General features: G+C 46.5%; 1 protein-coding gene across 2 annotated transcripts in view; it reads left to right on the top strand.

Annotated features, from left to right (window-relative positions):
- Window positions 1-20,053, top strand: part of SLIT3 (slit guidance ligand 3) — a 619,464-nt gene that overhangs the window by 574,959 nt on the left and 24,452 nt on the right. The window contains exons 30-32 of one of the 2 annotated variants that reach the window (XM_082378748.1): window positions 3,013-3,150; window positions 9,897-10,137; window positions 12,147-12,277. In XM_082378748.1, the coding sequence (XP_082234874.1) occupies window positions 3,013-3,150; window positions 9,897-10,137; window positions 12,147-12,277 (510 nt within the window). The remainder of the gene's footprint in view (window positions 1-3,012; window positions 3,151-9,896; window positions 10,138-12,146; window positions 12,278-20,053) is intronic. The other variant, XM_082378749.1, reaches the window with a different exon arrangement.

Below are 20,053 nucleotides of genomic sequence, written 5' to 3'. Positions count from 1 at the left end.
TGGAAACTCTCTCTACTGTAACCAAGACCCCTTGAGTTCAAGGACAATATAGAATATAGAAACCAGTCTCGCTTTCAAAAATCTTGAGATAATATTGATATATTTATGCACAATGTCTCTTAGAATCTTGAAGAGGTCTACAGGCCAACTCAGTAATGTTGATTTTTTTTTTTTCTTTTTGAGATGCATTTAAATGAAAAGTCCCTTCTCCCAGTGCATCATTTTATAATGTTATCGCCCTCCCCTGCCATCACCATAACAACTCACATCCCAAGGCAGGCAACAGGGGCATTAACAAAAGAGATGTGCAGTCAGTGCAACCTCTGCCCAAGTTTGAAGATGTTTATCCTTGGGGATTTCCTTGTATGCTGTTCTAATGAGGCCTCAACTCAACAGAACAGATAGTACTCTATCAGTATCTGTGACACGAACACTGAAATAATAATATACTGAAGCCTTGAAAATAATAATGAACACTGCCCATGCACACTGAAAATAATAACAGAAACAAAGATGGCAGTGGCTAACATGCACTGAACACTCCCTCTGTGTCAGGCACTGTGCAGTATCTCACTTAACGCTCAGCGATCTTAGGATGTAGAAACTGTTACCCACCTCCCACGTGGGGCTGAGGCTCCGTGAGGTGCAGCAAGCAGCCGGCACACGTGCACAGAAAGGGATGCGAGTCAATCCGGGCCTGACTGATTCCTCGGCTAAATCCAGAGGCTCCTGAAGTCACTTGGTTACTCCTCCTGGTCCAGAATCAGTAGGTCGAATGCATATCAAAATTGCATAACCCTTACTTACGCTTTAGAAAAAAGATAAAGGCAAAACATTGGAGGACAACAGGGAATGCAGGTTGTACCACCAGATGCTTGTCTTTGGCCGATGAGGAAATGTCGTAGAGATCCTCGCTATTGGAGGTGAGGTCCATGAACCAGCAGTGTCAGTATCCCATGGGAGCTTGTTGGGAATGCTAATTCCCAGGCCCCACCCAGACTCCCTGAATCACAAGCTGCACTTTAACAAGACCCCTGAGTGTTTCATTTAGGAAGTGCAGGTGTGGAGAGGGCTGTAGCACTGGGAGAAAAGAAGGATGTAAACACGCCTTCCTCCAGACTTCCACTGCTTCATCTGCGAGGGAGCATGGCTTCCCTAATTCCTCATAAAGACCTGCTCAGTAGGCTCGAATGCCATGCTTATCAGACTGGGTTTTCCCCTGTAAGTAGTGAGCAGCTATTATTGCCTTGGAGAAGCTCATACAGCTTGAGTTGCGCTGCAGGTACTTCTTAGAATTCAGGAGACACAAACACAGATGCCTGCTGGGGCCAGGTTTAACCCTAGCAGAGGCCTGGCCTGTGATATACTGAGCATGTGCCCCCAAAAGGCATCCCCGAGCTGTTCCTTTAAAAGACTAGGAAGGAATGGGGGCTAAGGTGTGAAAGTTTGCACCTTCTGGTGCAGCAATAGGTCACATACTTCAAATTTACCCATCAAATAAGTAAATAGGTCAGATCTTAGCAGATTTCACAGCTTTTGGACGCAGGTCCAGTAAATCCTCAGATTCTAGAACTTGCCCCCCCTCCAGGGACACCCCACCCCCTGAGTATCTTACCTTGCCATGAATTCACAGCATGCACCATGTTCTGGCAGCCCCAGCACTGCCAGGGTCTACTTGTGATTCCAGCCCACTTCCAGCCATCCTAAAGGGGGTGGAGGGAGGAGAGGGAGGAGGGAGGACTATCCCTTTGCCCTGATGCTTCCCCAGTCAGGCTCCTGCGTCACATAAGTATTCCAAGGTCTCACTTCCCTCCCACCTGGCCACCCCTACCGCACCTTCCCCTGCCCGTACCACCTTCCTCCTCTGACTTGGATAGGCTGTGGTTATTATTTACACTCCGCCCAGCAGAATTCAGCCAATGAGCCCAGAGAGGTGTAGAGGAGCCAGGAAGCATTTGTGTTCACACATGCCTGTGTGCTGAAGCCGCTGTGAGTAAGGTGGTACCTTTGGTGTCTTCCTTGCTGGGACTTCGGCACATTGTCATCCCAGACAGAGGAGACCAGAGATGCGTGTCTCAGGCCCATGTTTAGGGAGACCCGCCGCAGCAGCCGTCTCTGGCCGGGTTGAAACCTGGGCCAGCGAGGACGTGATGGAGCTGCCGACACCATGCTCCTCAGGGAGGGGCGGGTCGGCCTGCAGGGCCTGGGTTGGGCCAGTAGCTCCCATCCTCTCCCCTGGAGACCAGGAGGCATTTATCAAGGGCAAAGGGGGGATTCACCTTCTTATATCAGCCCGAATCTCTGGGAAAAAATGAACAAACAATAGAATAGAATCAAAGGGAGTGCCAACAGCATCATTTCTTCATCATCCTTATCAGCACCTTCTACATATCACACTGACTGTTTACTCAGTGTGGATCTAGTGCCCTGCACAGAGGGTATCACTTAATTTTTAAAACCACTGTTAAGAGGTGAAGTTATTCATCATCAGTCACATTGAAAAGTAAAGAAACTGAAACACAGAGAGGCAGTGAGTGGCAGATACACCGAGAACAGGGTCTGACACACGTAAGTGTAAACGAAGTATCACTGACACACGTAAGTGTTACACGGTGGGGGGCCTCAGGGAAGTCAGGTCAGCTCTCCTGGAGCCCTGGTTTCCTCCTGGTATTGGAGGGGGACCGACCCTCCTTCACAGGGTGCTGGGAGGCCTTAGCAAGGCACTCCGTGAAAGGTGCTTAGCCCAGTGCCTGGCACAAAGGCAGGCTAAGCTGAATATTAGTTCTATGTAGACAGTGGTAGATACAAGCCAAAACCTGTGTGACCGCAGCCCTGCGCTCTTCAGCCAGCTCCTGACAAGATGCCCCATGTGAAGCAGGCAGACATCGGCTTGCAGTGACCAGAGGCTGTGGACAGCCCATGAGACCCACTGCAGGCCAGGCTTTGGGGAGCCCGCAAGAGCTGCGGGGACTTGGCCGGGCCATAGAACAGCTTCGCTCCGCTGTGTTCCAGGTGCGAATGTCTCCCTGGCTACAGCGGGAAGCTCTGCGAGGTGAACAGTGACGACTGCACAGCCCACAGGTGCCGCCATGGGGCCCAGTGCGTGGATGCGGTCAACGGCTACACGTGCATGTGCCCCCAGGGCTTCAGGTATGGTCAAGCGGCCGGATGGCGGGGGGCAGCGGGCTGGGGGCTGGTGGGCCCAGGCAGCCAGGGTGGAGACCCAGATAGCCCTAGCCCTAGGTCTTTGTGGTGCCTTTATTCCCCCAAACCATCTTCAGCCCTTCCAAGTGCCAGAGCAGACCTTGTTCACCCCATGCTGTAGATGGAAAAAAAGAGGTACCCAAGGCAACCACATGGAAGTCGGACTTAGGGTCCAGCTCATAGCATGTCAAACTTGGGCGTGATTCCATCTAACGAAAGATGCTACCATCTTGGAGCCCAGCTTGGAGGGTGTGGGTAGGCACATGGCCACGCTGGCAGGAGTCTTCTTTCTGGGCTGGAGAACAAAAACAGTATGGTCCCCTAATGGCAGGAAAATGGAGGCGAATGGGAGGGTTTGGGGGTCAGTCATTGGAATCAGTGAAGCCAGGGAGAGAAAGGGGAGACTGGAGGCCCTGGCCAGGTGGTCAGATGTCTGTGGGGTACGTGGAAGGGGTATGAGGGTGCCGGCTCTCGTGCCCACACTGACTGGAAGGGAAGGGCCCAGGGGGGCCTGGAGGGGAGGCAGGGGCCATTTAAGGGGGGTCAGACTGGGGGACAGTCCTGTATACATGTCAGTACTCATGGAGGTACAGATCTGACTGTGCAGCCGAGCCCTGGTCATAGACTCTGAGAACGTGAGCCTGGAAGGAACCATGAGTTCTCAAGGCAGTTGGTTCCAAAGCCTGATTGAGACCATCTGCATGCGAGGCTTGTGAAAATATAAGTTCCAGAGCCCCACCCCAGAGCTACGAAATTAGAATTTGGGGTGGGGAGAAGGAGCTGGAAACCCACACTTAAAAAAATTTTTTTTAATTGTGGTTGTGGTAAAATGCACATAACACAAAATTTACCATCTTAAGCATTTTTAAATGTACAGTAAGTACATTCATATTGCCGTGCAAACATCACCACCATCCATCTCCAGAACTCGTTTTGTTTTTTTTTTTTTTTTTTTTTGGCTGTGTTGGGTCTTCGTTGCTGCACGCGGGCTTTCTCTAGTTGCTGCGAGTGCAGGCTACTCTTTTTTTTTTCTCTCGTTACCATCTTTATTGGAGTATAATTGCTTTACAATGGTGTGTTAGTTTCTACTGTATAACAAAGTGAATCAGCTATACATATATCCCCATATCTCCTCCCTCTTACATCTCCCTCCCACCCTCCCTATCCCACCCCTCTAGGTGGTCACAAAGCACCGAGCTGATCTCCCTGTGCTATGCAGCACCTTCCCACTAGCTATTTTACATTTGGTAGTGTATATATGTCCATGCCACTCTCTCATTTTGTCCCAGCTTACCCTTCCCCACCCACGTCCTCAAGTCCATTCTCTATGTCTGCGTCTTTATTCCTGTCCTGCCCCTAGGTTCATCAGTACCTTTTTTTTTTTTAGATGCCATATATATGTGTTAGCATATGGTATTGGTTTTTCTCTTTCTGACTTTGCTTCACTCTGTATGACAGACTCTAAGTCCATCCACCTCACTACAAATAACTCAATTTTCTTTCTTTTTATGGCTGAGTAATATTCCATTGTATATATGTGCCACATCTTCTTTATCCATTCATCTGTCAATGGACACTTGGGTTGCTTCCATGTACTGGCTATTGTAAGTAGTGCTGCAGTGAACATTATGGTACATGACTTGTTTTGAATTATGGTTTTCTCAGGGAATATGCCCAGTAGTGGGATTGCTGGGTCATATGGTAGTTCTATTTTTAGTTTTTTAAGGAACCTCCTCCATACTGTTCTCCATAGTGACTGTATCAATTTACATTCCCACCAACAATGCAAGAGGGTTCCCTTTTCTCCACACCCTCTCCAGCATTTATTGTTTCTAGATTTTTTGATGATGGCCATTCTGACCGGTGTGAGGTGATACCTCATTGTAGTTTTGATTTGCATTTCTCTAATGATTAGTGATGTTGAGCATCCTTTCATGTGGTTGTTGCCAATCTGTATATCTTCTTTGGAGAAATGTCTATTTAGGTCTTCTGCCCATTTTTGGATTGCGCTGTTTGTTTTTTTGATGTTGAGCTGCATGAGCTGCTTGTATATTTTGGAGATTAATCCTTTGTCAGTTTCTTCATTTGCAAATATTTTCTCCCATTCTGAGGGTTGTCTCTTCATCTGGTTTATGGTTTCCTTTGCTGTGCAAAAGTTTTAAGTTTCATTAGGTCCCATGTGTTTATTTTTGTTTTTATTTCCATTTCTCTAGGACGTGGGTCAAAAAGGATCTTGCTGTGATTCTTGTCATAGAGTGTTCTGCCTATGTTTTCCTCTAAGAGTTTATATTACAGTGTCTGGCCTTACATTTAGGTCTTTAATCCATTTTGAGTTTATTTTTTTATACGGTGTTAGGGAGTGTTCTAATTTCATTCTTTTACATGTAGCTGTCTAGTTTTCCCAACACTACTTATTGATGAGGCTGTCTTTTCTCCATTGTATATTCTTGCCTCCTTTATCAAAGACAAGGTGACCATATGTGCGTGAGTTTACCTCTGGGCTTTCTATCCTGTTCCATTGATCTATATTTCTATTTTTGTGCCAGTACCATATTATCTTGATTACCGTAGCTTTGTAGTATAGTCTGAAGTCCGGGAGCCTGAGTCCTCCAGCTCCGTTTTGCTTTCTCAAGATTGCTTTGGCTATTTGGGGTCTTTTGTGTTTCCATACAAATTGTAAAATTTTTTGTTCTAGTTTTGTGAAAAATGCCTTTGGTAGTTTGATAGGGATTGCATTGAATCTGTAGATTGCTTTGGGTAGTAGAGTCATTTTCACAATGTTGATTCTTCCAATCCAAGAACATGGTATATCTCTCCATCTGTTTGTATCGTCTTTAATTTCTTTCATCAGTGTCTTATAGTTTTTTGCATACAGGTCTTTTGTCTCCTTAGGTAGGTTTATTCCTAGGTATTTTATTCTTTATGTTGCAGTGGTAAATGGGAGTGTTTCCTTAATTTCTCTTTCTGATTTTTCATCATTAGTGTATAAGAATGCAAGAGATTTCTGTGCATTAATTTTGTATCCTGCTACTTTACCAAATTCATTGATTAGCTCTAGTAGTTTTCTGGTAGCATCTTTAGGATTCTCTGTGTATAGTATCATGTCATCTGCAAACAGTGACAGCTTTACTTCTTCTTTTCTGATTTGGATTCCTTTTATTTCTTTTTTTCTCTGATTGCTGTGGCTAAAACTTCCAAAACTATGTTGAATAATAGCAGTGAGAGTGGGCAACCTTGTCTTGTTCCTGATCTTACTGGAAATGGTTTCAGTTTTTCACCACTGAGGAAAATGTTGGCTGTGGGTTTGTCATATATGCCTTTATGATGTTGAGGAAAGTTCCCTCTATGCCTACTTTCTGGAGCGTTTTTATCATAAATGGGTGTTGAATTTTGTTGAAAGCTTTCTCTGCCTCTATTGAGATGATCATATGGTTTTTCTCCTTCAGTTTGTTAATATGGTGTATCACGTTGATTGATTTGTGTATATTGAAGAATCCTTGCATTCCTGGGATAAACCCCACTTGATCATGGTGTATGATCCTTTTAATGTGTTGTTGGATTCTGTTTGCTAGTATTTTGTTGAGGATTTTTGCATCTATGTTCATGAGTGATATTGGTCTGTAATTTTCTTTTTTTGTTGTATCTTTGTCTGGTTTTGGTATCAGGGTGATGGTGGCCTCGTAGAATAAGTTTGGGAGTGTTCCTCCCTCTGCTATATTTTGGAAGAGTTTGAGAAGGATAGGTGTTAGCTCTTCTCTAAATGTTTGATAGAATTCTCCTGTGAAGCCATCTGGTCCTGGGCTTTTGTTTGCTGGCAGATTTTTAATCACAGTTTCAATTTCAGTGCTTGTGATTGGTCTGTTTATATTTTCTATTTCTTCCTGGTTCAGTCTTGGAAGGTTATGCTTTTCTAAGAATTTGTCCATTTCTTCCAGGTTGTCCACTTTATTGGCATATAGTTGCTTATAGTAATCTCTCATGATCCTGTGTATTTCTGCAGTGTCAGTTGTTACTTCTTTTTCATTTCTAATTCTGTTAATTTGAGTCTTGTCCCTTTTTTTCTTGATGAGTCTGGCTAATGGTTTATCAATTTTATCTTCTCTAAGAACCAGCTTTTAGTTTTATTGATCTTTGCTATTGTTTCCTTCATTTCTTTTTCATTTATTTCTTTTTTTAAAATAAAGTTACTTATTTTATTTATTTATTTTTGCCTGTGTTGGGTCGTTGTGGTGCTCAGGCTTCTCACTGCGGTGCCTTCTCTTGTTGCAGAGCATGGGCTTTAGGCACGCGGGCTTCAGTAGTTGCGGCACACAGGCTCAGTAGTTGTGGCTCATGGGCTCTAGAGCGCAGGCTCAGTAGCTGTGGTGCACAGGCTTAGTTGCTCTGCAGCATGTGGGATCTTCCTGGACCAGGGATCAAACCCGTGTCTCCTGCATTGGCAGGCAGATTCTCAACCTCTGCACCACCAGGGAAGCCCTTTTTCATTTATTCCTGATCTGATCTTTATGATTTCTTTCCTTCTGCTAACTTTCGGGGTTTTTTGTTCTTCTTTCTCTAATTGCTTTAGGTTTAAGTTTAGGTTGTTTATTTGAGATTTTTCTTGTTTCTTTAGGTAGGCTTGTATTGCTATAAACTTCCCTCTTAGAACTGCTTCTGCTGCATCCCATAGGTTTTGGGTCATCGTGTTTTCATTGTCATTTGTTTCTAGGTATTTTTTCATTTCCTCTTTGATTTCTTCAGTGATCTCTTGGTTATTTAGTAGCATATTGTTTAGCCTCCATGTGTTTGTATTTTTTTTTACAGTTTTTTTCCTGTAATTGATACCTAGTCTCATAGCATAGCAGTTGGAAAAGATACCTGATACAATTTCAATTTTCTTAAATTTACCAAGGCTTGATTTGTGACCCAAGATATGATCTATCCTGGAGAATGTTCCACGAGCACTTGACAAGAAAGTGTATTCTGTTTTTTTGGATGGAATGTCCTATAAATATCAATTAAGTCCATCTTGTCTAATGTGTCATTTAAAGCTTGTGTTTCCTCATTTATTTTCATTATGGATGATCTGTTCATTGGTGAACATGGGGTGTTCAAGTCCCCTACTATTATTGTGTTACTGTCGATTTCCCCTTTTATGGCTGTTAGCATTTGCCTTACGTATTGAAGTGCTCCTATGTTGGGTGCGTATTTACAATTGTTATATCTTCTTCTTGGATTGATCCCTTGATCATTATGTAGTATCCTTCCTTGTCTCTTGTAATAGTCTTTGTTTTAAAGTCTATTTTGTCTGATATGAGAATTGCTACTCCAGCTTTCTTTTGATTTCCATTTGCATGGAATATCTTTTTCCATCCCCTCACTTTCAGTCTGTATGTGTCCCTAGATCTGAAGTGGGTCTCTTGTAGATAGCATATATACAGGTCTTATTCTTCTATCCATTCAGCCAGTCTATGTCTTTTGGTTGGAGCATTTAATCCATTTACATTTAAGGTAATTATCAATGTGTATGTTCCTATTACCATTTTCTTAATTGTTTTGTGTTTGTTTTTGTAGGTCTTTTCCTCCTCTTGTGTTTCCTGCCTAGAGAAGTTCCTTTAGCATTTGTTGTAAAGCTGGTTTGGTGGTGCTGAATTCTCTTAATGGGCGCTACTCTTCGTTGTGGTGTGTGGGCTTCTCATTGTGGTGGCTTCTCTTGTTGCAGAGCACGGGCTCTACGCATGCAGGCATAGTAGTTGCAGCACGTGGGCTGAGTAGTTGCAGCACATGGGCTCTAGGGCACACGGGCTTCAGTAGTTGCAGCACATGGGCTCAGTAGTTGTGGCTTGTGGGCTCTAGAGCGCAGGCTCAGTAGTTGTGGTGCACGGGCTTAGTTGCTGCGTGGCCTGTGGGATCTTCCTGGACCAGGTATTGAACCCATGTCCCCTGAATTGGCAGGCAGATTCTTATCCACTGCGCCACCAGGGAACTCCTCCAGAACTCTTTTCATCTAGCAAACTGAAACTCTGTACCCAATTAAACAACATTTTCCCGTTCCCCCTCCCCTGGCCCCAGCAGCCACCATTCTTTTTTAATTTATTGGCCGCACCACGTGGCATGTGGGATCTTAGTTCCCTGGCCAGGGATTGAACCCACACCCCCTGCGCTGGAAGCATGGAGTCTTAACCCCTGGACCACCAGCGAAGTCCCCCGGCAGCCACCATTCTACTTTCTGTTTCCATGAGTTTAACCACTCTGGGTACTTCATATGAGTGGAATCAGACAGCATTTGTCTTTTTCTATCTGCTTCTTTGGCTTCGTATAATCTCCTCAAGGTCCATCCATACTGTAGCATGTGTCAGAATGGCCTTTTCAAGGCTGAGTGTTATTCCCTTGTGTGTATGTACCCCGTTTTGCTTATCCAGTGATCCATGGCTGGATGAGAATCTGTACTTTCAACAAATTCATCGCAGGCAATTCTGATGACACTGAAATTGAGGACCTGTGCTCTAGTCTGACCCCATTATTTTAAAAATGGGAAATCTGGGGCTTAGAGAAGGATCAGGCCTTGCCCCAGTCACTAGCAGGGCTGGAACTAGTCTCAGTTCCCTCTCATGCCATGGTCTCTGCTAGCGGCTCTTTGGCCTAAATAACTTGATGTCTCCTCTCACTGTTCCCCATCTTCCCTCCCCCCATCCTCCTCTCCTCCCTCCCAGCGGCCTCTACTGTGAGCATCCCCCGCCCATGGTCCTGCTACAGACAAGCCCCTGCGACCAGTACGAGTGCCAGAACGGGGCCCAGTGCATCGTGGTGCAGCAGGAGCCCACCTGCCGCTGCCCCCCGGGCTTCGCCGGCCCAAGGTGCGAGAAGCTCATCACCGTCAACTTCGTGGGCAAGGACTCCTACGTGGAACTGGCCTCCGCCAAGGTCCGGCCCCAGGCCAACATCTCCCTGCAGGTGCGCCCCACCCACCCACCCAGCCCTTGGAAGGACCCTAACATGCCCCCAAGCTCTGATTGTTCCTAGAACAGCTGGGATGCCCCAGATCGCAGCAGTCCTGCCCGCTTCCCTACACATCATAAGGGACAACACTCAGCTTGGGGGGACGGGGACCAGCTCTGTCCAGAGGGTTCTATAGACATCTCCTGACCAGCTCTCACTGCACAGAGCAGCCCCCACTCCAGCCTCATTCATTCTTTTCTCTAGGAAATATTCATTCCACTATTACATGCCAGACACTGTGCACTGGGGATTCAGTGGTGGACAAGACAGGCGAAGCCCCTTGCCCAGGGCAGGATGACAAGAAAAGGGACAATGACAACCCTGGGTGTTGTGGGAGCACATGGGCGGGGCAGTGATCCCAGCCTGCTGGGAAGAATCAGGGAAGGCTCCCCAGAGGCAATGAGAACTAAGCTGAGATCTGAAGGATGAGTAGGAGTTTGCCTGGAGAAGGGCAGAAGGGTGAGGGGCTGATGGTGCAGGATGAAGGGGGGTGGTGCATTCGAGCCTCAGAGATCAGCATGTGCAAAGGCCCAGAGGCACAAGAGAGCAGGGCATTTTTCAGGGAACAGGAAACCATTCAGTATGAACCAAATTCTTTTCCAACTAACTTCTGTCAAGTTCCTTACCTATGGACCTGACTAGTTCTTCCAGACTACATTTCTGGGTGACCTCAATGCTGTTGGGGGGCAGAGAGAGAAGGGAAGGGGTATGATAAAGAGCAGGCCCCTGCCTGTAGGCTCAGTGGGCAGGGGGGACCCCAGAGACACAGCTAGAGGGTGCAGGCCAGTTAGTGGCTTTGCCACATAGCATTCGCTAAGGCCCTTTCTTCCTCTGGTTATGGCCACACTAGCCCAGGTTTAAGCTTATGGAGAAAATATTCATTCAACAAAGATCCACTGGGCATCCACCCCTGCCAGGTACCATTTGAGGCACTGGGGCTGCAGAGATGTATGAAAGTTCACACGGCCTCACCTCGTGGAGCCTACAGTCCAGTGGGCAGGCCTCTGAGATGGGGGTTGACCCCAGGCGCACACAAGAAAGAAGCTCTGGTTGCCATCACTGCCCTTGCCCCTGGTCCTCTCATTGCCCTCCTGCCTTCCTCCCTCAGTCCCAGCCACCCAGGGACGCAAGTGTTACATCCCAATAACCAGAGCAGCACCCAGTGCCCCGGACAGCCCAGTGTCCTATCAGACCCCCTGCTCACCGTCAGCTTCGTGGGCAAGGGCTCCTATGTGGACCTGGCCTCTGCCAAGGTCTGGCCCCAGGCCAACATCAGCTGCTCCTGGGCTGGGCAGTGGGGGCCAAGAGGCTGGTCAGAGAGTCCCACCCCTGGTGCCCTGTGCCTGGCAAACAGACGCCCTCTGGGCAGCAGCTTTGAAACCAGTGCTTCTCAGCCTGGCAACACTTTAGAATCTCCTGGGGCACTTTGTATCTTTGCCTGGCTCTGGCCTCTAGAGATCTGTATGCAAGTGGTTTGAGGTGAAGCCCCAGACACTGTGTTTTAAAAAATTCCCTAGGTGACACTTAACACAGTGCCTGGTTCATAGTAAACACAGAATTAAGTAGTAACAGGTAGTGTTTTGTTTATAATTATTATTATACTTTATATAGAGACACCAAGGCCCCAAGAGGCTAGATCAGAGCTCAGGGCTCCAGGCATTTTTATATATGTGTACACACACACACACACACACACACACACACACACACACACACACATAAAAACATAGCAGCACATAAAGGGGACTCCATAAATATTTGTTGAATTGCTCAATCAGCATTTGCTGGAGCATTAAGTATAGGCCTTCCTTGTGGAAATGAACAGACTAGATAAAGGAGGAAATAAGGACATGAATTCAGATCCAGGGTTCGTTCAGAAGAGGCCACCTGGAAGAGGGCTCTGTGAGGCGGGGACGGGAGAGGTGGGGACTCAGGGGAGCCCTGACCCTCATGACTCCCTCCAGGTGGCCACGGACAAGGACAACGGCATCCTTCTCTACAAGGGAGACAATGACCCCCTGGCACTGGAGCTGTACCAGGGCCATGTGAGGCTCGTCTACGACAGCCTGAGCTCCCCGCCGACCACGGTGTACAGGTGAGGACCACAGTCCCGCCCCCATAGCACAAGCCCCCTCGCACCTTCGCGCCTGCTTCCAGCACTAGGAGAAGATGCCAGGACGGCTTTGGTGCCGCCTCTCCCTGCCCCCCCCCCACACACACTTTCCGCTGGCACAGAGTGGCGGGTGGGAGCGAGAGAGGCGGTCTCGGAGGAAGAGGCAGGAGTGGAAGGGAGGAAGGCAGACCCCGTGGGGAGATGACACCTCATTACCATAAGATAAATGGCCAGCTGGCTACTGGGCCGGAGCCTGTGCTCCAATGGGGACGAGGCTGCTTAACGAGATGCCCTTTTCAAAATGTCATCCTAATCTTGTATTAGTTTAAGAAAAAAAACAGGGGGAGATGAGCATGGAACTCAAGGGGAAGAAATTCCAGAGCACAGAGGGAGCAGGACTCCTCAAGTGACTTTCAAACCGTTCTAAAGGACAGTTTTTCCTAAACTTCAGTCTTTCCAACCATCACCCTGATTTTTACATTATCAGTATGTCAGCTGGGCTGTTACCTAACACGCTACCTTACGTCGGCTTTAAATCTGTTCCCTTTTTAAATTTAGCTTCAGCTTGAGTAATATCATCTGTGAAATCACAGCTCTGCTAGTTCAACATGTTAGAATTTTTTCCTACTTCTCAGTAAAATGAATTCTAAACTATTAACATTTAAAAATTATTTTAGTTATAAATATTTTTATAATACTTATAGAAGTAGCTCCTCAAGTGAGAAATGTTTGTCTGTGTTACACTTAAAATCACATAGAACCTCCCGTGGAAGGAGAGCCATTACTTGGGGAAAGCATAGGATGTGAGAGAGACCCACATCCAGAGGCCAGCCCTTCCCCTCTGGAAGCGAGAGCACATTTGATCAGGGTGAGTGAAGGGCAGCATTTTTTCCCAATAACTAAATCCCTTCTTCAATCAAAACTTTACATGGAACTCCATCATATTAAACGCACAGAAGCAAAGCCACCCTGCAGAGCTGGGGGGAGCCAAGTTTCCTCCTTCACACCAACTCTCACGAAGGCCCCCAGTACGCCTCCAACAAACCCAGTTGAAAACCATTGGTGCAAACCAGTGGTTCTCGAGGTGAAGCCCCAGAGCGGCAGCAGCAGCCAGGAACTTGTTAGGAAAATGCACATCTTCAGACCCCACCCCAGACCTACCGACCGAAGCTCTGGGGTCGGGCCCAGCCACCGGTTTTAAGGAGCCTCTAGGTGATTCTGAGAAGTGCTAGCTTACCCACGAGGGCTTCCTGGAGAAGGAGCCATGTGCAAGGGGTCTTGAAGAATTTGTGTGATCTGGGAGAGCAGTGGGCCGGCAGGCTGGGAGAACAGCAGCGACAAGCCTGAGGGACAATGAAAAGGCAGCGACCAGAGCAGAAGGGTCACGACAGAGGGTGGCAGGAGGCAAGACCAGCCAGGTTAGGACAGCAGGTACCATGGATGTCCCGGGAGCCTCAGAGTTCCCTGGAGCCAGGGCCTCCTAACATCTCTGTTCCTGGGGCTGCTGGTCATGGGGGAAGTGCAGGGGAGAGAGAGCCGGGGGCGGGGCCGGGGCGGCCCTACATAAAGCCTGGGGCGTCAGACGCATCTGGCCTTGGCCAGGTTACTCCACCTCTTGCCTCCGTGTTCTCCCCGGTGTGCTGTGCGTGACAGCACCACGTCCCTCCAGGGGTGTTCCTGGGGGCTGGGGGTTGAGAAAGCACTTCGCAAGTTGAGCCTGTACGTGGGCAGGTGAAGGACAGAAGGTGACAGACAGCCAGACTCTGGAGCAGCTGGGCTGTGTCCAGAGCTTGGGGACCTTCCCCGCCCTTCCCACACTGATGTTAGCTGTTGGTTTGGTAGAGAGGTGTGTTGTTGGTAGGAATGTTGGAACGCTCTGCCGTTGTCTTAATCAGGGTGGGAGGAATGAATCAGGAACCCGGAGAATTGCCATCTCCAGCCCTTGTCAGGGAGTCAGGTGAGAGTTAGCAGGTGGCCCTGGGGAGACCCCCGGCCCCTTCTCTTACCCATGGGAGGAACCAAGTAAAGGATGTCCCTGCCAGGATCCTCATGCCAAGCCTGGTGACAGATATTTAGTGCCCTTCAGCCCCAAATCCTAAAGGGCCCAAGTCTCTTAAGAATCTCGTATTAAAAATGGTTTTGCGGGAACTGCCCTGGTGGTCCAGTGGCTAAGATTCCAAGCTTCCAATGCAGGGGGCGGGTTTGATCCCTGATCGGGGAACTAAGATACCACGTGCCATGCAGCGCAGCCAAAAAAAAAAATGGTTTTGCATCCAAATACTTTTCTCTTGGCAGCCCTGCTTTTGCCCCAACACTGCACGCTTTCACACACCTCAGTAACGTCTCTCAGGCGTTGTTACTGAATCAGGGCCAGGTGCTTGCCACTCAAAAATCAATACTCGAGAGAGAGAGGCAAATGTTGGTAGAAAGGAAAGTTGCTTTTAATCAGAATGCTGGCAATCTGGGGAGATGATGGACTCAGTGTCCCCCAAAAACCACACCGGAAGATTCCGCTTGGCCGTGAAAGTTTTTAAAGGGAAAAACGGAAGCAGTCTCAGTTAATCATCGAGACGGGGGGGCCACAGTCATCACCATCTCCTACTATGTGCAGACCTGTCGACTTCTTGTGATTTTTCTTTAGATGCTATCTTGCTTAGTTTGTTTGTGAGATTACTGAAGGGGAAGCTAGTGAAGAGATCTGGTCATCTGTTAATTACTTATTCATTTCTACTTCTTTGATCTATGGAAAGAACCAACAGATTAGGCAAAGTATTATGCGATCAAAAGATCTGAAAGGTGTGCTTCGGCTGGAGATGAGTACAACATGGGGGTGCAAGTTTAAGGTTAGTGACAAGACAAAGGGGGCCTCCTGCACAGAGCTCTTGCCTGCCAGAAGCTGCTTACAGCACCTCGTGTGGGTCCTGGGCTGGGTGTAGGAGCCACAGCGTTCAGGAAAACACGATCCAGGGAGGAAGGCAGACATGTAAATAAGCAACTGTTGCCTGAGCAGGATAAAACAGGTCTCACAGGAGACGCCAGTGCATGCTGTGGGCACAGTGAAGAAGCAGCAGATGGCTGGTTGTGCTTAGAGGACCAGGAAAGCCTCCCTGGAGGAAGAGGTGATGTTTGAGCTGAGACGTGAGCTGTGGCTCGTGAGCATTTCCGCAGGCTGAGAAGTGAGGAGGCTCTGGGGAAGGGGAGACTCCATCGGTACGCAAGGAGGCCATGCCGGGGTTAACAGAGGGCACGGGCCCAGCTGACCAGCAGCTGATGGGACCAGGAGACCATCCCAGCCTCACAATGAGATCTCCTCCTCAGAGTCACAGCAGCGAGCTCCGGCCTCCAAAGCCTCAGAGCCAGGGAGGCAAACCAAGGCTGGTCTACTCAGGGGAGGTGGCGGCCTGCAGACTTCTGCCCACCGCGGCCCCCAGCAGGGATGTACAGGCCTGGAGCAGCTGGGTTCCGTGCCCTCCTTCCTGGGGGTGCCCAGCGGGAGTCACAGGTGGTGAGGTTCTATTCCAGGCCCGAGGGAAATACACAAAAACCCACCCAAGCCCTACCTGCCCCGGAATGGGGACAGACTGCACTGTTCCTCACTTCCAAGATTTGTCTGAGGAGCAAACTCCCCTGCCTGCAAGGCCCAAGGGGCTGAATGAGCTGACAGACTTGGGGGAAATGAGGTGCAATAGGGAGTGGTGGGGACTGTGGTAGCCTGGAGGGTATGGCTCTCACAGATGCAGCTGTGTGGGAAAGCGGATTCTCAAAAGAAGCTAGAAATTCAGGGTTTCTATGTAAAATGCTTCAGGGCTTAAATGTTGGCCATTTTAAAACACCCCAGGAGACCTCTCTTTGGCAAGCAGTGCATGCTCCCTTTGTCTTAATTACCACTAAACCCATCCATTGCCAGGTTTTTTTCTCATCCGCAAGCCGCGGACGTGCGTCATCACTCCTGTTTTAGAGATGAGAAACTTGATGTTCAGTTCAGATGCATCCTTGGCACAGAGGCCAGGAAGTGGCAGAGCTGGGATTTAGATCCAGGCCAGGCTCCCACCAGAACCCGCTCTCCCACATGCTGGGGCATGAAAGGCGGGGCCTAGAGAGGGAGTATGGCCCTGCTCTGATGGTCCAGGAGTCCGGGGTTGCTGCGGTGCGGGCTGAGGTCTCAGGCTGCTGCCTGACCGGAATCCCGGGAACTCTTTGTGAGGCTCTGTCGCCACCTAGTGGTCACACCTCAGCATCCAGGTGAGCACGCCTAGCGCATCGAGGAATGACCATTCGTCCCAGGGTGGTGTGGGGTCCTGTGCCTTGGGAGCTTGGATTTGAGTCCTGCTTCTACCAGCCCCACTTTAAGACTTCAGACTAGACACAGTCTCTGAGCCTTAGGTCTCATTTCTAAAATGGAGGAAAAATGGTACATCCCACCTGGGGGTTGTTAGGGTTCAATGAGAGAATGCAAGTACCCAGCCTAGTTCAGCTCTCAACACATGTCTCCTCCCCCGGCCCCCAACAATTGTTATTAAAAGCAGAAGAGAACTCTATGGGCCACTCTTGGCCAACATATGTTCTCACGCCAGTCCCAGACAGGGGCCGCCCAGCCTGGCTCTGGCACCGCCAAAGCTTCCCACCTCCCAGTTGATGCAGGTTCATCGAGCTTAGAGGGTAACAACGAAGACTGTCAGAGCCCCTCTCTCCCCTGAAGTCCCTGAGTGTCTTTCCAGGAAACTAATTACTGGGCCCTGGAACCACAGTTGGATCATCTCTTTTAGAGTTCAGAGCAGGTTGGTTTTGAGTTTGTTTTCCTTTTCCCAATTTTCTTCTCTTTTGTAGCAGCAAAGCCATTTTTCCCATCCATACTTCAAAGGCCAAGATTTAAAATACATAAATAAATAAAAGTAGAAATAGAACCATTGTGATTTGCAAAGTGGTGGTGAGAAATCAGAACCTTCATCACCGCCCACATCAAACCTACAGGGACCCCATTTGAAAACCACCAGCTTTAGGCATTATTTCCAGGAGACCCTGGTTAAAATATGCCAGGAAGAAGGTGACCTATTAACCCACAAGCACCTACTGGCACAGACAAGGTTATGGGAAGTTTCCATTTGGAATCAATGCTTAATTTTTTTAATTGAGATATAGTTGATGTGTAACATTATATTGGTTTCAGGTGTACAACAATGATTCGATATTTGTGTATATTGTGAAATGATCACCACAGTAAGTCTAGTTAACATTCATCACCATATATAGTTATAATTCTTTTTCTTGTGATGAGAACTTTTAAGATCTACTGTCTTAGCAATTTTCAAATATAGAATATTATTAACTGTAGTCACCATGCTGTATATAACACCCCCAGGACTTATTTGTCTTATAACTGGAAGTTTGTACCTTTTGACCCACTTCACCCATTTCGCCTACCCCACCCCCACCCCTGGCAACAACCAGTCTTTCCTCAGGTTTTTTCATTTTGTTTTGTTTTACAATAGATTCCACATATAAGTTAGGTCATATAGTATTTGCCTTTCTCTCTCTGACTTATTTACTTAGCATAATGCCCTCAAGGTCCATTCATGTTGTCACAAATGGTAAGATTTGCTTCTTTTTTATGGCTGAATAGTATTCCATTGTACATACATATATACCACATTTTCTTTATCCATTCTTCCACTGATGGACACTTAGGTTGCTTCCATGTCTTGGCTATTGTAAGTAATGTTACAATGGACGTGGAGGTGCAGATATTTAGTGAGTGTTTTTGTTTCCTTCAGATAAATATCCGGAAGTGGAACTGCTGGATCATATGGTAGTTTTAAGTTTTTGAGGAACCTTTATACTGCTTTCCATAGTGGCTGCACCAACTTACATTCCCTCTAATAGTGCACAAGAGTTCCCTTTTCTCCACATCCTCATGAACACTTGTTATCTCTTCTCCTTTTGATAGTAGCCATTCTAACAGGTGTGAGGTGACGTCTCATTGTGGTTGGGATGTACATTTCCCTGACACTTAGTGATGCTGAGCACCTTTTCATGTACCTGTTGGACATCTCTATGAATTCTTTGGGAAAATGTTTATTCAAATCTTCTGCCCATTTTTTTAATCAGTTTTTTTGGGGTTTTGCTGTTGAGATGTATGAGTTCTTTATACATTTTGGATATTAATCCCTTACCAGATATATGATTTGCAGATACTTTCTCCCATTTACTAGGTTGCCTTTTCATTTTGTTGATGATTTCCTTTGCTGCCCAGAAGCTTTTCAGTGTGGTGTTGTCCCACTTATTTTGTTTCTTGTGCTTTCTGGTGTCAAATCCAAAAAATCATCACCAAGACAATGTCAAGGAGCGTACCACCTATGTTTTCTTCTAGGATTATGGTTTCAGGTCTTATGTTCAAGTCCTTAATCCATTTTGAGTTAATTTTTGTGTATGGTGTAAGATAGTGGTACAGTTTCCTACTTTTGTATGTGGCTGCCCACTTTTCTCAGCACCATTTGTTGAAGAGGCTGTCCTTTCTGCTTTTTATATTCTTGGCTCCTTTGTTGTAAATTAATTGACCACATATGCATGAGTTTATTTCTGGACTCTCTATTCAGTTCCATTGATCTATGTGTCGGTTTTTATGCTGGTATTACACTATTTCAATTACTATAGTTTTGTAATATATATAGTTTGAAATCAGGGAGAGTGATGCCTCCAGCTTTTTCTTTCTCAAGATTGCTTTGGCTGTTCAGAGTCTTTTATGGTTTCATTCAAATTTTAGGATTGTTCTATTCCTGTGAAAAATGCCAAAAGACTTTTGATAGGGATTGCACTTAATCTGTAGATTGCTTTGGGTAGTACGAACATTTTAACACTACTGATTCTTCCAATCCATGAGCACTGAACATCTTTCCATTTATTTTTGTCTCCTTCACTTTCTTTCATCAATGTCTTAACAGTTTTAAGTGTACAGGTTTTATATCTCCTCAGTTAATTTTTTCTATGTATTTTATTCTTTTTGATGTGATTGTAAATGGGATTGTTTTCTTAATTTCTCTTTCTGATAGTTCACTATTAGTGTATAGAAATGCAACTGATTGCTTTTTGCTTTTTTAAATTAAAGTATTGTTGATTTACAGTGTTGTGTTAGTTTCTGGTGCACAGCAAAGTGATTCAGTTATGTGTATGTATAGGTGTGTGTGTCTGTGTATATATATATATTCTTTTTCAGATTCTTTTCCCAGATAGGTTATTATAAAATATTAAGTATAGTTCTGTGTGCTATACAGTAGATCCTTGTTATTTATCTATTTTATATATAGTAGTGTGTATATATTACTCCCAAATTCTTAATTTATCCCTCCCCCTGCACCTTTCCCCTTTGGTAACCATAAGTTTGTTTTCTATGTGAGTCTGTTTCTGTTTTGTAAATAAATTCATTTGTGTCATTTTTTTTAAATTCCACATATAAATGATAGCATATGATATTTGTCTTTCCCTGTCTGACATACTTCACTTACAGTGATAATCTCCAGGTCCATCCATGTTGCTGCAATTGGGATTATTTCATTCTTTTTTATGGCTGAGTAGTATTCCATTGTATATATGTACCACATCTTTATCCATTCATCTGCTGATGCACATTTAGGTTGCTTCCATGTCTTGGCTATTGTGAATAGCACTGCAATGAACACTGGGGCTGCAGTGAACATGTATCTTTTTGAGTTATGGTTTTCTACGGATATATACCCAGGAGTGGGATTGCAGGATCATATGGTA

Source organism: Balaenoptera borealis (genome assembly GCF_965194805.1).
Source record: "Balaenoptera borealis genome assembly, chromosome: 2".
NCBI classification, from domain to species: Eukaryota; Metazoa; Chordata; class Mammalia; order Artiodactyla; family Balaenopteridae; genus Balaenoptera; species Balaenoptera borealis.
This window is presented reverse-complemented; position numbering and strand designations above follow the sequence as displayed.